General features: G+C 45.4%; 1 protein-coding gene across 3 annotated transcripts in view; it reads left to right on the forward strand.

Moving 5' to 3' along the window:
• The window catches only part of SPTBN4 (spectrin beta, non-erythrocytic 4), a 353,544-nt gene that overhangs the window by 328,627 nt on the left and 7,235 nt on the right, over nt 1–17,682 (forward strand). For all 3 annotated transcript variants that reach the window (XM_082262860.1, XM_082262861.1, XM_082262862.1), the window contains 5 exons: nt 5,086–5,762; nt 8,690–8,756; nt 11,114–11,391; nt 12,529–12,702; nt 12,797–12,839. In XM_082262860.1, the coding sequence (XP_082118986.1) occupies nt 5,086–5,762; nt 8,690–8,756; nt 11,114–11,391; nt 12,529–12,702; nt 12,797–12,839 (1,239 nt within the window). The remainder of the gene's footprint in view (nt 1–5,085; nt 5,763–8,689; nt 8,757–11,113; nt 11,392–12,528; nt 12,703–12,796; nt 12,840–17,682) is intronic.

Here is a 17,682-nt window from a genome sequence, read left to right on the forward strand (position 1 = left end):
ACTCGGTGTTGGCTTTCCTCCAGTCTGGGGTGGACCAGCGCCTGGCGCTGGCCTCGATCAAAGGCCAGGTGTCCGCACTAGCTGTTCTTTTTCAACGCCCTGTGGCGTCTCATTCCCTGGTTCGCACCTTCATTCAAGGTGTGCGACATTTGGCTCCTCCCAGAAAGGAGCCTCTACCTCCTTGGGACTTGAACTTGGTTCTGTCCGTGTTACAGGATGCTCCGTTTGAAAACATACGGAAAATATCGTTGCCTCTGCTGTCCAAGAAGGTTGCCTTTTTGGTGGCGATTGCTTCGGCTCGCAGGGTGTCGGAACTGGCGGCGTTATCTTGCCGTTTTCCGTACTTAGTGATTCACAAGGATAAGGTGGTTTTACGTCTGCAACCCTCCTTCCTTCCTAAGGTGATTTCTGAGTTCCACCTTAATGAGGACATTGTCCTGCCTTCGCTTTGTACGAAGCCTAAGCATCCGAAGGAGATTGCTCTGCATTCCCTGGATGTTGTCAGGGCGATCAGGGTTTACCTGTCATCCACGGAATCCTTTCGGAAGACGGATTTCCTCTTTGTCCTTCCTGAGGGACCTCGGAAGGGCATGGCTGCGTCTGCAGCGACTATTGCCAAATGGATCAGACAGACCATTGAGCAGGCTTATGCTTTGAAGGAACGGGTTCCACCCTTCCCTGTTAAATCACACTCTACCAGATCTGTGAGTGCGTCTTGGGCCTATTGGCATCGGGCCTCGTGGCCCAGGTGTGCAAAGCTGCGACTTGGTCGTCGGTGCACACTTTTTCCAAATTCTACAAAGTAGATGTTCTGGCGTCAGCTGATGCTTCCTTTGTCCACAAGGTTCTCAGTGCAGCAGTGCCATGAAGGACCCCTGTTTTTTTCTATGGGTCCCTGGCTGTTGGTGTTTGCTTTCCTGGGCTGTTGCTCCTGTTGAGCATTGTTTTTTCTGTTGCCAGCAGGATTTCTTACTGTGCATGTAAGATTACTTTCTCTGATGTGGGTACTGCGTTGCCTTTTCTACGTTTGCGTCTCCCACCCCTCATGTCTATACTGCTTTGGGACATCCCAACAGTGATGACTTAGAGGCGGCGGCGACTGTCGGAGGACGTAAGAGAAAACAGAATTTTTGTAAAATCTTACCTGTAAAATTCCTTTCTCTGAGTCCTCCGACAGTCGCCGCCCCTGCCCCTCTTTTGGGGTTGTGTTATTATTTCTACTGCTATGCTACCAAACTGAGTTGGGAGTGACCATGCAGTGGGGGGGTATTGACCAGATGGGACAGCCCCCGTAGGTGTGTATATGCAAACGCCTTTGTTCTTTTGACTAAGTCTTTATGCCTAGCCACTCCTGCGGAGCGGAAGTCAATACCCAACAGTTATGACTTAGAGGCGGTGGCGACTGTCGGAGGAATCAGAGAAAGGAATTTTACAGGTAAGATTTTACAAAAATTCCGTTTTTTTTTTCCTGTAAAAAAATGTGCATTTATTTATTTTTTAAGTGAACCTAGCTTTAACATACACTCACCGGCCACTTTATTAAGTACACCCGTTGAATTGCTTGGTAACACAAATTGCAAATCAGCCAATCACATGGCAGCAACTCAATGTGATTAGGCATCTAGACGTGGTAAAGACTTGCTGAAGTTCAATCTGAGCATCAGAATGGGGAAGAAAGGGGATTTAGGTGACTTTGAACATGGGATGGTTTTTGGTGCCAGGTGGGCTGGTCTGAGTATTGTAAAAACTGCTGATCTACTGGGATTTGCACACACAACCATCTCTCGGGTTTACAGAGAATGGTCAGAAAAAAGAGAAAATATCCAGTAAGCGGCGGTTGTGTGGAGGAAAATGCCTTGTTGATGTCAGAGGGGAATGGGTAGACTGGTTCAAGAGGAGAATGGGTAGACAGCTTCATGATGATAGAAAGGCAACAGTAATTCAAATAACCACTCGTTACAACCAAGGTTTGCAGAATACCATCTCTGAACACACAACACGTGGAACCTTGAAGCAGATGGACTGCAGAAGCAGAAGACCACACTGGGTGCCACTCCTGTCAGCTAAGAATAGTAAAAAGGCTACAATTTGCACAGGCTCACCAAAATTGGACAATAGAAGATTGGCAAAATGTTGGTCTGATGAGTCTCAAATTCAGCTGCAACATTCTGTTGGTAGGGTCAGAATTTGGCATAAACAACATAAAAACATGGATCCATCCTGCCTTGTATCAATAATTCAGGCTGGTGGTGGGGGTGTAATGGTGTGGGAGATATTTTATTGGCACACTTAATACCAATTGAGCATCGTTTAAACACCACGGCCTATTTGAATATTGTTGCTGACCATGTCCATCCCTTTATAGCAGGGGTGGGGAACCTACGTCCCGGGGGCCGTATGCGGCCCTCAAAGTCATTTGGTCCGGCCCCCCGTGCAGCTGAGTCTGTGTCTCTCAGCTGATCTGTCAGAACGGAGCCAATGCTTCCTGTATAGTTCCGGCTCTGTTCTGACTGTCTGAGTCACAGGCGGAGTGATATCAAATGCACTCCGCCTGTGACCAATACAGGAAACATTGCTTCTTCCTCCAGCGCGGTGCCGCTGCTAGCCAGAATTTCCCACCAGCAGCACACACAGCAGTACCAGCCAGAGCCAGGAGTACCAGTCAGAGCCAGCAGTACTCACAGCAGTACCAGCGAGAGCCAGCAGTACTCATAGTAGTATAAGCCAGAGCCAGCAGTACCAGCCAGAGCCAGCAGTACCCACAGAAGAACCAGCAGTACCCACAGCAGTACCAGCCAGAGCCAGTAGTACCCACAGCAGTACCAGCCAGAGTCAGCAGTACCCACAACAGTACCAGCCAGCAGTACCTACAGCACAGTATCAGCCAGCAGTACCCACAGCAATACCAGCCAGCAGTACCCACAGCAGTACCAGCCAGCAGTACCCACAGCACAGTACCATCCAGCAGTACCAGCCTGAGCCAGCAGTACCCACAGCAGTACCAGCCAGCGGTTCCCAAGACAGTACCTACAGTACCAGCCTGAATCAGCAATACCCACAGCAGTACCAGCCTGAGCCAGCAGTACCAGCCAGCAGTACCCACAGCACAGTACAAGCCAGCAGTACCAGCCTTAGCCAGCAGTACCCACAGCAGTACCCACAGCACAGTACCAGCCAGCAATACCAGCCTGAACCAGCAGTACCCACAGCAGTACCAGCCAGCTGTACCCAAGACAGTACCTACAGTACCAGCCTGAATCAGCAATACCCACAGCAGTACCAGCCTGAGCCAGCAGTACCAGCCAGCAGTACCCACAGCACAGTACAAGCCAGCAGTACCAGCCTTAGCCAGCAGTACCCACAGCAGTACCAGTCAGCTGTACCCACCAGCAGTACCAGCCATCTATACCCACCAGAATTACCCACAGCAGTTCCTTTCAAAACTTACCACCACAAAGTCAACTGTGCTCCAGACTGACCGACGCAAACCTGGAAAACCAGTTGCGAGTAGCAACATCATCAATACCAGCTAACATCACACACCTCACCAAAGAGAAGCAGCTGCAGCCATCACATTAGGGGTGAGTTAATTAAATTTTTGACCAAATATAATAGGCACATTTAAAAGTTGATAATTTTGTACGGCCTCCGAATGATTTTATAAATACCCAAATGGCCCTTGGCAGAAAAAAGGTTCCCCACTCCTGCTTTATAGCTACAATGTACCCATGTTCTAATGGCTCCTTCCAGCAGGATAATGCACCATGTCACAAAGCTCAAATCATCTCACTACTGTTTTTTTTAAACTGACAATGAGATCACTGTACTCCAATGGCCTCCACAGTCACCAGATCTCAATCCAATAGAGCACCTTTGGGATGTGGTGGAATGGAAGATTTACATCATGAAAATGTAGATGACAAATCTGCAGAAACTGTGTGATGTTATCATGTCAATATGAACCAAAATCTCTGAGGAATGTTTCCAACACCTTGTTGAATCTATGCCATGAAGACTTGAAGTGATTGTTAAGCCACTGTCATATCTACATGTAATCCTCTTTTTTTTCCTAATGCTATGTTTACAGTGTGTGTTTCATAAAAGAAAATGCCAGCTATATGATTTCAGAGTGCCGCTGGGTGCTCACGTGACCGGCCGGCTCTCTCCACCCTTGGCGTGACAGCTGCAGTGGGTGGGGCCAAGAATCCTCCGCTGATGTCAGCTGGGAGGAGAGGAGCCGGGAGGAGAGAAGATCCTCAGGTATAGCCACACACTCTGACACCTAGCATTAAGAAACAGAGTGGATTGTATTTAGATTTAAAAGTAATTTCAGCAGCAGGAGGGGAGGGGCGGGCACTGGTAAGAGCTGACCGGCAGGGAGGGGGGGAGAGGAGGACAGAGAGAACAGAGCAGGGCTGCGGATGATGGAGGCACTTAAACTGACTGGTGTCAGGGACTCAGTAGCCATATAAAACCGTGGTCAGTTTACAGGGGGGGGGGGGGGAAGAGCTAGGCAGGATCAGCCAGGTATTTTAGGTGATACAGGGGGCCAAATGACACAGCACAAGTACTGTGCTGTATAACATGCTTTAAGGGAACAGGATCATATTTTTTTTTTTTTTTTAGGGTAACAAACACTTTAAGGCAGTTCTGAAGGCAAAAGGGGTTCAACCTGGTACTAGAAAGGTACACCTAATAAAGTGGCCGTTGAGTGTAGTTTACCACAGCTTACACATTTCTGTCATTACAGGATTTAAGCAGTGCAGTTTAATCCAGAACCCACCCTTCCCTGTGATTGGACAATGAAGGAGCAGTAGTACACTGATTAGCGCATCTCTCTTGCGTGCATTTTCACACACACCATTTGCAAAACAATAGAACCCTGAGTGTTGTCCCTGCTTCAGCTGCTGTGTAGAGGGTTACGGGATTGGTAACTTTTGCTAATTCTTTTAAAAAATAAATGTAATTTTTTTAATGAATAAATCATTGTTTGTTTTTTTTTTTATGTCTACATGAAGTTAAGCTTTAAAAATGCTTAGTACCACATTGTGGCATTATAACCTCTTTACATTCTCCCTTTTGTAGCTGGAGAAGATGAAAGCTGAACAGAGCAAACAACCCGCAACCCCACTCCTTGGCCGAAAAGTTTTTCCAGACACCACAGACTTTTCATCTCGACCATCACCTCTTGTCCAACAGCCATTCCATGAAAAATCTGAGACTAAGCTGGAGCAGAAGGACACTCTATCTGTTCCTAATGGGATCCATGTGGAGAGCCACAGAACACGGACAGAGAGGGGAGAAGCAAGGGTAGGGTATGTACGGCAAGAGATGAAGCCGGAAAGACTTCAGCCAAAGATAGATCATGTAGAAGCTAAGATAACTGAGAAGATTCAGCCTGCTCAGGAAGGAACCCGTGGGGAAAGAGCAGAGATCAAATTTGCTCAAGGTATGGCCACTTTGACTGTGGAGAAAGCAGAGGGTAAGTCAAGTCGTCATGGCGAGCGGAGGAGAGATAGGCATGATCGCAGGCTGGAACGCCAGGAGTCCAGTGAGCAGGAGGTTGCCAAACCAGAGCATCAGGAGGAAAGGAGGAGACGAGACCGACATGACAAAAGGCTGGAGAGACAGGGGTCCAGTGAACAAGAAACGCCAAAACCGGAGCAGACAGAAAGGAGGAGAGATCGGCATGAGAGGAGGGCAGAGAAGCAGGAGTCCAGTGAGCAGGAGACGCCAAAGAAAGAGCCTGACAAACATGGAGGGTAAGGAACCTCAGTTTTCTGCCTGAAATGACATAACAGTTTTTCTGTGGGTAAAACAAGGAATACATGAGGACAATTGTTGATCATGGGGATGCCTTGCTTTGGATAAGCAATAGTGGCTTTTTTTTACTTCCAGTCCTCTCAGACGATCACACAGATTTCTTTCCTCTTTTGTATTGTGTAGTAATTTTTCCTGGATGACTTTATTACACGCTACCAATACCACTTTCTCATCATATGCTCACTGTCCATTTTAATTAATTTGTTAGGTAAAGTAGAACCTTTAGGCAAAATCTTTATTTTCATTTTGGATAAAGCAAGGGAGGGTAGTAACCCTTGTCAGATTTATTTTCTCCATCTGTGCCCCATTGTGCAGATTCCCCTTCACTTCCTGTCTCATAGCCAAACAGGAAGTAAAAGGAAATCCCTGCAAATGAAGGGAGTTCATTGGGGACCTCCAGGTCATCAGAACTAGTGTCCCCATTGGAACATTTCCCCTTTAATACTTTTCTGTGGATGACCTAAACTTTTGGGATTTTCTTTTACTTTCACTTTGAATGATAATTAATGGTAAAAAGTGCAAATAGAGAGAGTGAATCTCCTTAAAAGGACACAGACAGCACTAATAACTGACAGGTGTTCTAATCTATATCTTCTCTATCCATAACTTACTAAAAAAAAAGTTTTGCCTTTAGTTATACTTTAATATTGCAAAGAAGTATAGGTTGATGGGACTGTTGTCAGCCACCAGGAAATACTGAAGAAAGAACTGCTGATTACTGACTTAATCAGGAGCCTCAATTAAAAATTATGTTATTATGCACACCATGAGCCTTTACTTAGCTTCATGATGCAGGATTTACAGGGCAGTGTACGTCTTTAAAAGTCGAGTATATTAAGGAACCTCCTGTCTACCAAGCACATGCAGAGCAACTTGGACCTGACAGTGTAGAACAGCTGGGTTGGTTTCATATGATCCATCAGAAGCCTTTACAAGAACATGACACTTGTTCTACCATGTTGTCAGCCACAGGCCAGTTTAGCAGGCAGGATTTGTTTAATTCAACTTTATGTATTTACAAAGAAAAAGCCACGCTAAATTGACACAAATGTAATAAAAACATAGACATAAACATGAACTGTAGCAGTGAGCAACTGAATCAAATCATAATAACATATTGTCCATATAGATAAACCATATTATAGGTAATATAGATAATCAGAGGAGGATAAGTGAGTCCAAATAAATGTGCAAAGTGCAAGAAAGGAATCCTCCACTGCAATATTGCGACTTTTTTCACAATCAGTGCCGCATGCTAAGGCCACGCTATGCGCTTACCAGAGGGGAGAAGTAAACCAGCCTTTAGATGTAATCAAGGAAGGACTCCAATGGGATCCAATAGAGGGTCTAATGCCTATGCCAGACAGGTCTGGCAGGGAGCCGCGATCTTACCAGCCACTCCGATGCAGACAATCCAAGCCCGAACTCTCAAGCGTGAATAAGCAAAGTCAAAGTTTTCCAATGTCAGCTGCATTCACTGTAATGTTGGATGTTTCTTAGGTTGTAGCATATTCAATCTTGTGTCCATTACCTTCGATCCTTGTTCTCCGCTGTGACCCTGCTCCCATCAACTGCCCCAGACATCTTTGTCTCTGTAGGGCACTCTTCACATCCCTCTTTGGGTTGCTCCTGTGTACCGGCTGGCCAATTAATGGCTGCCTGTATATGACGTCAGTCTCTCTGTGATGGGCTCCGTAGTCCCGATGATCGCAGTCACAACACAGACAGGTTCCTGTCGGCAGCCACCGATCAGCTGCTGTATTGAGAAGCTGCTGCACCCCCATGACTCAACAGTGAAAGTACCACTGTTAACAGTGGTGTACCGCGCTTGTCTCCCCTCTGACATTTGGGAACACACTTTATAATTCCTGTTTGGTCTATTACTAATTTAGTTAAAAGTAAATCTATAGACATTTATATATTTACAAATTCTTAACAAGCTATAAATTAGTTTTAAAACATGCCTTCACTGACCTATGTAGCTGCAGGCACTGTGAAGAGATTCATCCTTAAATTTTACAAAAGAGGCACTCCACTCACAGCTCATCTCCCCTTACTTCCTCTGATGGAACATAGCTGCCTTCCAGCATTAGCATTCTTTTGCAAACAAATAGGCGCTGTAAGCACCTGAGAAATAGACTGCAATTGGACTTCGGAGTTTCTGTTGTGATTTGAGGATAAAGTACTCTGCAATTACAGAGGTATGTGAGAGTTTGTTTTAAAGCCCATTTACTGCTTGTTAGGAATATGTTGCTTTTTTGGCCACATGTTCAGATTACCTGGGGTGTCCTGAGGTGGTAGTTGATGGTAGACTTATCAGATTACTTCTAGGACTTTTGAACTGATAGGTACTGGACAAGTGGAAATGAATATCTATGGTACCTTGAAGTCGACTTTTTTTATTGGCCACATAATAATATGTTATTCAAAATACTTCCTGCAGTAATTATTAAAAATGATACAGAGACATCTGATTTTTCATGAATCACTTGCATTCTGCTACCCTTTGGTGATGGTCATGTGCCACAGAACCAGTCAGCAGCTCTAGGTCCCATGACCAGCAACTAGAAGGCAGAAGGGTGGTAAGGTGTTAAGGAACATGGTACTTTACATCTTTACATTTTTGTTTTTTAGGCATGCGGAGAGTGATATGTTTTTTTGTTTTTTTTTTTGGTGCTATTTTGGGGTTTTTTTTGAGGCCAGTATAGATCATCTTTTATTTGTAGGACTGTTTCCTGGAAAGAAGAATTTTGTCTTTCAGTTGCTGGTCTGTGATGAGGTGACAGGCTGAGTGGTTAGAAAATGATCACTGTCATTCGTCAGTAACCTGCAAAAAACTAACAGTGTGCTCTTTATCCCTATGTAGAAAGGCGACACTCGCCGATATTGTAGAACAGCTGCAGGAAAAAGAAGCATCACAGAATAACCCTGCAGTAAGTATTCTTTGTGCATGACACATGCAGACAGAAATATATATGATATCAAAGCTAAACAATTACAAACCCCAAGGTGAGATGACCAATATGCCCCAGGAAGAGCTTCTTATTGCCAGAGGATTGGCTGTTTCTAGCGCTGTGCAGTCTGCCCTGTACTGTAGACCAGCGTTCCCCAACCTTTTTTGGCACCAGGTAGAAGAGAATTTTTGCCAAGGATCAGGGATGGGGCAGGCGTTAGCTCTTCAATCATCCCGACACCATGGTGGATATGGTGTCAGGATGATTGCAAAACATTATTTCTATTATATTGTAATATATAATGAAATACTTCAACTCACCATAATGCAGAATCAGTGTCACTTGCCACTGCAGCCATCATATGTAGCGTGTCACTGTAGCCTGCCACTGCAACCATCATATGTAGCGTGTCACTGTAGCCTGCCACTGCAGCCATCATATGTAGCCTGTCACTGTAGCCTACCACTGCAGCCATCATATGTAGCGTGTCACTGTAGCCTGCCACTGCAGCCATCATATGTAGCCTGTCACTGTAGCCTACCACTGCAGCCATCATATGTAGCGTGTCACTGTAGCCTGCCACTGCAGCCATCATATGTAGCCTGTCACTGTAGCCTACCACTGCAGCCATCATATGTAGGGTGTCACTGTAGCCTGCCACTGCAGCCATCAGATGAAGCGTGTCACTGTAGCCTGCAACTGCAGCCATCATATGTAGCGTGTCACTGTAGCCTGCCACTGCAGCCATATGTAGCGTGTCACTGTAGCCTGCCACTGCAGCCATCAGATGAAGCATGTCACTGTAGCCTGCCACGGCAGCTATCATATGTAGCGTGTCACTGTAGCCTGCCACTGCAGCCATCATATGTAGTGTGTCACTGTAGCCTGCCACTGCAGCCATCATATGTAGTGTGTCACTGTAGCCTGCCACTGCAGCCATTATATGTAGCGTGTCACTGTAGCCTGCCACTGCAGCCGTCAGATGAAGCGTGTCACTGTAGCCTGCCACTGCAGCCATCAGATGAAGCGTGTCACTGTAGCCTGCCACTGCAGCCATCAGATGAAACGTGTCACTTTAGCCTGCCACCGCAGCCACCAGAGGTAGCCTGTCATCGCAGTCACCAGAGGTAGCCTGCCACCGCAGCCACCAGAGGTAGCCTGCCACCGCAGCCACTAGATGTAGCCACCGCAGCCACCAGAGCTAGCCTGTCACCGCAGCCACCAGAGGTAGCCAGCCACTGCAGCCACTAGATGACGTAGCCTGCCACCGCAGCCACCAGAGGTACAGATCAGGAGAGGAAAGAACCGCTCCGGTGATAAAACAGTCCCAAAGTCATCCAAATCAGGTGCAGGCAAGGATCCACAATCCAGACAATATAGATATGTAGGTAGAAAAAGCCACACTCCAAGTTGAAGATGAAAGGTAAATAAAATCTGTTTATTTGTATCCAAAAAGTAATAAAAACATTTCAAGGTATATCCATATAGCCAAAGATATGGGAAAGATGCACAGCGGTTGACGCGTTTCACGGAAAATGTCCGCTTAGTTGTAACCATGAGCCACCGCAGCCACTAGATGTAGCCTGCCACCGCAGCCAACATGATGTAGCGTGTCACTTTGTAAAGCCACTTTCTAAGGGTTTTCTTTGTGCAGTGAAAGAACATACTACAAGTAAAGCCTCTTGCAGCCTTTCCCCAGCACTATGGCCTCAGCAAGGAATCCAGCATTACAAGTCATGAGCCAGAGGAAAACAGTTACATGCACAGTTGATTAGACGGATTACACAGGGTTTTGCACCTATGAGATTGAGAGTCTCATGGAGGTGGACCCAACAGCGGTGATGTGGGTGGTGACTTGAGCAATGATGCCAACAGGCCTGGTCTCTGCTCGCCCCCCCCCTGCTCAGCTTCTTCATTGCGGCCCTGCCTCAAACAGGGCACAGACCAGCACTGGCCCACGGCCTGGGAGTTGGGTACCCCTACTATAAACAAAAAGGATCATCTTTCTTCCTAAACAGAGAGGAGAAATTTAAGTAACCTGCTAATAATACCATAGTCAACTATTTTGTGTTTTGCTGTGTAGAAGACAATATATTTTTATGACCCCCAACATTCAGTGATTCCCTAAAACTTTTTTTTAAATGTTGTATAAATTGTAAAAATCTTTCTTAATTCTTCATTATTTCTAGAGAAAAACTGCTCTTAATTATAAAACATTTTGCTTGGACTGGATTTTTTGATTAATTTTGTAATGAATATTATGCAGACTTGTAGAGAGAGAAAGTTGTGCTTTTTGTTATTCTGTCATTTACAGCTAAGGTTTCTTTATTGTTTAGAGTGTGGATTCTCCAGCCCGCTTACCTAATGGTGTGGAAAAACTTCCAGAAAGGACGCCCAGGCCCGATCGGCCAAGAGCAAGAGATCGCCCCAAACCCAGAAGAAGACCTCGTCCTAAGGACCCAAACCAAGCACCGGGGGAGGCCCGGAGATCCCGCTCAGCTCCAGCACAGAACAACACCCCTCCTCCACCTCCTCCAACCCACACCGTACAAATGGAAGGATACCTCTTCAGGAAACATGAGCTGGATGGACCCAGCAAAAAAGCCTCAAACAGGTGCAGACAGGGAGCAGGGGCTTGATTTTACTTATTTTGTTTATATTACTGTATATAGGCCCAAAAAATGCCAGTGCATTGACATGAAGCCTTGCCTCCAAAGGTGTTTGCAGTCTAAAGTTCCTACTGTAGGTATTCAGTATATTCTGGGCAGGGACTGATGTGAATGTGCAATGTATATGTAAAGCGCTGCGTAAATTGACAGCGCTATATAAGAACCTGAAATAAATAAATAAGTAAATATTCTGTATTCAAATGGTTAGAAGGCAATTAACTGAACAAGTATGTTTTTAAATTGTGGGAGAAAACTGGAGGCCACTCGCATATCCTGGGGAAGAAAATGCGTATAATGTTTTTGGTGGGATGTTAACACAGGATCCCAGTGCTACATAGCAAGCGTGCTAACACTAGGCCAAAACCAGACAAATTATTTCTCAGATTTAAACATGTTTCATAGAGTGTTCTTATGAGCACACATGGTCATAACCCACTTTGTCCACTCATGGACAAACAGTCTCTACCATGTAATGTTCCTTTCAGGACCCCAAATGCTACCTGGGTGCTAATGGCTAAATGATTGTATTTTTCAGTTTTACTAGCCATCTGCTAAGGGACAGGTGACACTATACAGTAATTCTGATCATTGGCTGCAGGAAACACCAATACTTTCATCTGCTCCAATGGTTTTAAATGGGCATCAAGGACATCACTGTTAAAGTGGATTTGGTCCCCTTTTCGAAAATAAAAGCCTTGAATATGCTGCAAAAATGGATGAAGTACTTATGTAACTTTCTGACAAGGGCGACATATGTCCCAAGCTGTTCTTATGGAAACTTTCACAAATCAGCAAGGTCGTTTGTTTCTGGCCCCATCCTAATATTAACCACTTTGCAAAGACCGTCTGTCTCACAATGAGGACTTTGGTAGTAGTTTCTGGCTCACATTTTTTTCCAAAATGCTATATGCCAGCACTGGACCCATTTCTGACACCATGGCATATACCAGAGAACTTCACACTGATAAACAGAACTTTGTCTAAGCTTTTGCCATTTTGTTTAAGGTTGTGTGACTGGTAGATATTTATATTTGCTGTTATTGGAAGGTTGGCTTCAGGTGTCCTTTCCCTGTTCGCTGCAGGTCCTGGGTAAACTTGTACTGTGTCCTGAACAAAGGGGACTTGGGAGTCTACAAGGATGCAAAAAGTCAAAGTTCAGGAGCAACACATGGAGGGGAACCCCTACTGAATCTACATGGAGCTTCCTGTGAAATAGCCAATGAGTATAAGAAAAAGAAGTTTGTCTTCAAACTCAGGTAAAGGATCTGACTAAAAAATGTTATTCCATGGTTAGCTCCTACAGCCATAGCCAAAAAAACTGAAAAATATGTATTTGTTTTCTATTTGTAGGTCGACAGATGGGAGAGAGTTCCTCTTTCACGCTAAAGATGAGGTAAATCCCTAGAAGCATTGAAGTGAATGTAAAGTCTAGTTTTTTTTTCCGTGTGTCCATTCAGACATGGAGCTGCGGTTCGTCCCGCTCCCCTTTCTCCTGATTGGCTAACTGACTTTGATTAGCAGCAGCAGGAGCCAATGACGCCACTGCTGTGTATCAGGAGGGAGAGTCCCGAATGGCTGAGACACTCGTGGACATCGCTGAACAGGTAAGTATTAGTGGGGTCGAGAGGGGCTGCTGCACACAGAGGATTTTTATCTTCATGCATAGAATGCATGAAGATAAAAAAACCTTCCTGACATTACAACCCCTTTAATCACTTTACCCCCTTAATGACCAGGCCATTTTTTGCGATACAGCATTGCGTTAAATTAACTGACAATTGCGCGGTCGTGCGACGCTGTACACAAAAAATGTATGTCTTTTTTTTCCCCACAAATAGAGCTTTCTTTTGGTGGAATTTCATCACCTCTGCGGCTTTTATTGTTTGCGTTATAAACAAAAAAAGAGTGACAATTTTGAAAAAAAAAAAATATTTTTTACTTTCTTCTATAAAACACAGCCAATAAAAAAAATTAAATTTTTTAATCATTTTAGGCTAATATGTATTCTGCTTAAAATTTTTGGTAAAAAAAAAAATCCCAATAAGTGTGTATTGATTGGTTTGCCCAAAAGTATTAGCGTCTACAAATGATGCAAGATTTTTATAGCATTTTTATATTTACTAGCGGCGATCAGCGATTTTTAGTGGAACTGCGACGTTGCGGTGGACAAATTGAGCATCTAATTGACACTTTTTGGGGACCGGTGACATTATTACAGTAATCGGTGCTAAAAAAAATGCACTGTCACTGCAGTAATGACACTGGCAGTGAAGGGGTTAACATCAGGGGGCGATCAAAGGGTTAAGTGTGTTCCTAGGGGGTGCTTGCTAACTGTGTTGGGAATGGACTCACTGGATGAACACAGAGATCAGTGTTCCTGCTTAGGAAAACAAGATCACTGAGTTTATCCCTGACAGAATGGTGTTCTGCCTTATTTACATAGCAAGATCGCTGTTCTGCCTCTCCTGGGGATGGTCGCAGGTGGCCGGCAGACATCAGGTCCGCCACACCCGTTAAATGAAATCCCCGCTAGCCAATCATGGCGCGATTGTGCCATCTAGTGGCTATTGAACGAAACGATGTACAAGTACGTCAATTCACACAATAGAGCCACACTGCCCAAGTAAAAACACGGCGGGCGGTAAGCAAGTGGTTAGGTGACATTGAAGTAGTGATACACCAGTGGGGGGTAGAGGAGGTGCCATAGCCACCTGGGCTGTAATGCCTACTGAAATGTTATTCTTCACCCATCATCTTCCAACGATAGCAACTTCATTACAACCTTTAAAAGCTTCCAAATAGGTCCATAGAAAATTGAGTGCCAAAAGCAGTTGACTATGCCTACATGCTTGGCTCATCATTAAGGTGTAGCCTAGGCAGAGGGAAAGGGAGACGCTTTCTGGTGCTAGCTTATCAGGGGCAGACAATAATATACTGAACAGATTGAAAGCCACTGTCACCTAATGCCTGTGGGTGCCATTATTTATACAGCAACACTAAGGCCCCATTCACACTTGTGCGCATGCGAAAAGTCGCATGACAAGTCATACTCCATGATTTCCAATGAGTACTGTTCATATTTGTGTGACTTCAAGTTGCAGCGACTTCAAAGTAGTCCCTGCACTACTTTGGTCCGACTTTGATGCATTTTGAGGTCCATAGCCCTCAAGAATACACAGGCATTGCTTTAAGTCCAGTCAAAATTACATGACTTTTAGGTTGGCCAAGTGTGAAAGGGGCCTAAATTCTAGTTTAACAAATTTACATTTAAAGGGTAACTCCACTTTTGGTGGAAAATACAGCAAATAAAACGGAAAATTGATATCAAATACCGTAATTTTCCTTTCCTGATGGACTCCATGGCAGCATACGTTCGGGTAGGCCCCGCCTCCTCTCCTACCCTATAGGACCCCACTCCCATAAATATTTGCTCCTTTTCAGCATCCATGTTCTATAACTAGCCTACTCAGGAACTGGGAGGGAACTCCTGCTGCCATGGAGTCCATCAGGAAAGGAAAATTACGGTAAGTATTTGATATCAATTTTCGTTTTCCTGACAGACTCCATGGCAGCATACGTTCGGGAAATAACTCACAATACACTCCCGGGTGGGAAGATGCTGAACAAAAGTAAACTTTAATTGGTACCATCAACCGATAGTACTTGAATACCAAACTTTACAGAAGATAAGGCAGCTGGTTCAATACAATAGTGAGACATAAACGTATTGATCGAAGACCAGGATACCGCCCTGCAGACTACTTCGGGAGCGACATGCCTGGAGGCTGCCCAAGATGTTGAGACACTCCGGGTTGAGTGTGCGGTCACCACTTCTGGAGGATCCAAGCCCCTGGATTTGTATGCCCATTGTATGGCTTGAACGATCCATGCAGCAATAGCCCTCGAAGAGGCCCGCATTCCTTTCTTTTTTCCGTGAAGAAGAACAAAAAGGAAGTCTGTCTGACGGAAGCCAGCTATGGCTGTTAGTTATTGTTGTAAGGAATTGCCTACATCAAGCGGATGATGTTGAGAATCTTCATCTGTTCTAAAGATGGGAAGAACAATCTCCTGATTCTCGTGGAATACTGAGGTTACTTTTGGGGGTTGAACCCAACATAGGTATAAGAACTACTCGGTCAGGGAAAAAGGTTAGGAATGGTTCTTTTACCCCCAGACTTTGTAGCTCAGAGACTCGTTTTGCTGACGTAATTGCCACCAGGAACACAGTTTTAAGTGTAAGCTCTCTAACTGACAGAGGTCTACCAAGAGATGATTCTAATGAGGAGAAGAACTCCAAAACTAACGAAAGATCCCATTTTGGGAATCTCGGCTTCCTCTGGGGTTTTAACCTCATAGCACCTCTGAAAAATTGACGAATCAATGTATGTCTTGCCCAGGAAACTCCTGTGAAGGATGAGATTGCTGAGACCTGAACCCGTAATGAACTGACAGATAAAGATAGGTCTAGGCCTGATTGTAGGAACCCCAGAACATCTTGTATGGTAGGAATCACATCAGGATCACTTCTAGGAGACAAAAAACTGGAGAACTTCGCCCAGATTCTTTCGTACACCCTATTGGTGCTGCTTCGTCTAGCACTCAAAAGGGTAGGGATGGCTTCTGCCGGACATCCTAATGCTTCCAATCTCCCCCTCTCAAGAACCACACCTTGAGGTGTAGTCGAGCTGGGCACGGATGAAAGGTAGGGCCTTGTGACAGAAGATCCGGCCTGAGAGGCAGAGTTACAGGCGTCTGGTAACTGAGCAGGGTTAATAGGGGAAACCATGGCCTGTTGGGCCAATATGGAATCACAGCTAAGATCTCCACCGCCTCTGTCTTGAGTCTCCGCAGGAACTGGAGAATAATTGGAGTCGGAGGGAAGGCGTAGGCTCTGCGAAACTTCCAACGGTCCGTGAGAGCGTCGACCCCAATGGCTCGGGGGTCTCGGAACCTTGTGTAATATTTTGAAAGTTTCTTGTTGTCTGGAGCAGCAAATAGGTCAACCTCCGGAAGAAAATCTAGAGACTGAATCCACTTGAAAACTTCCATGTTGAGGGACCACTCGTTGTTGTCGAGTGTCACTCGGGAAAGAAAATCTGCCTGTAGGTTCTGAATCCCCGGAACATACACCGCTGACAGGTTGGCTAGGTACCTCTGAGCCCAGAGCATTATTGGCTTCACTTCCTGCAGTAGAGACCAACTGTGTGTTCCGCCCTGCCTCTTTATGTAGGCCACCGCTGTAGTGTTGTCTAACCTGAGGATTACAGATGCACCCTGAATCAGATGTTGAAAGGCCTGGAGTGCCTTGAAGGCTGCTCTGAGTTCCAGAATGTTGGAGACCATCCCGACGGTAGAGAAGTCCCACTTGCCCTGTGCTGTTTCGGATAGGCAGTGGGCTCCCCAACCCGTGGAGCTGGCATCCGATGTCACCGTGATCCAGGAGATGGGGGCTATGGAGTGACAGTTCAGAAGGTTTTCTCCTACCAACCACCATGGAAGACACCTCTTCATGACTGCCGTCAATGCAATCCGTTGGGACAGATCGTCTGACTGCCATTGCTGGAGAAAGCCTCTCTGGAATGGTCTCAGCTTCCAGAGAGCCCACTTTACCATGGGAACTGTCGCTACTAGAGTCCCGATCACTTTCAGACATTGACGAGCCGTGAGGTGAGAGGAGGAGAGGGCTAGAGAGATCCTCTCCCTGATCACTGGAATTTTCTCCACTGGAAGAGAAATAGTATTCTTAGTGTTGAACAAAGCTCCCAGAAAGATGAGAGATTGGGTGGGAACCATATGGCTTTTTTCGAGGTTCAGGATCCAACCGAACTCTTGAAGGACCTCGATGACACGGTCTCTGTGTCTGAGGAGCTGAGACTTGTCCTGAGATAAGAGGAGCAGATCGTCCAGGTAATAATACAATCTGATGCCTTCCACTCTGATCAATGCCACCACTGCCAGCAAGACTTTTGAGAATGTGCGAGGCGACGTGGAGAGTTCAAAGGGAAGACAAACAAACTGGAAGTGACTTTCTCCTATGGCGAAGCAAAGAAATCGCTGAAGGTTTCTTGCGATGGGAACATGAAAGTATGCGTCTTTCAGGTCGATAGAGATCAGCCAGTCTTTCGGCTGTACTGAGAGTTGGATTGTTTGGAGAGACTCCATCTTGAACCTTTCTCTGAGAATATACCGATTTAGATGTGTTAAGTCTATGACGGGTCTCCAAGAGCCGTTCTTCT

This window comes from Pelophylax lessonae (assembly GCF_965119305.1).
Source record: "Pelophylax lessonae genome assembly, chromosome: 7".
Classification (NCBI taxonomy): domain Eukaryota; kingdom Metazoa; phylum Chordata; class Amphibia; order Anura; family Ranidae; genus Pelophylax; species Pelophylax lessonae.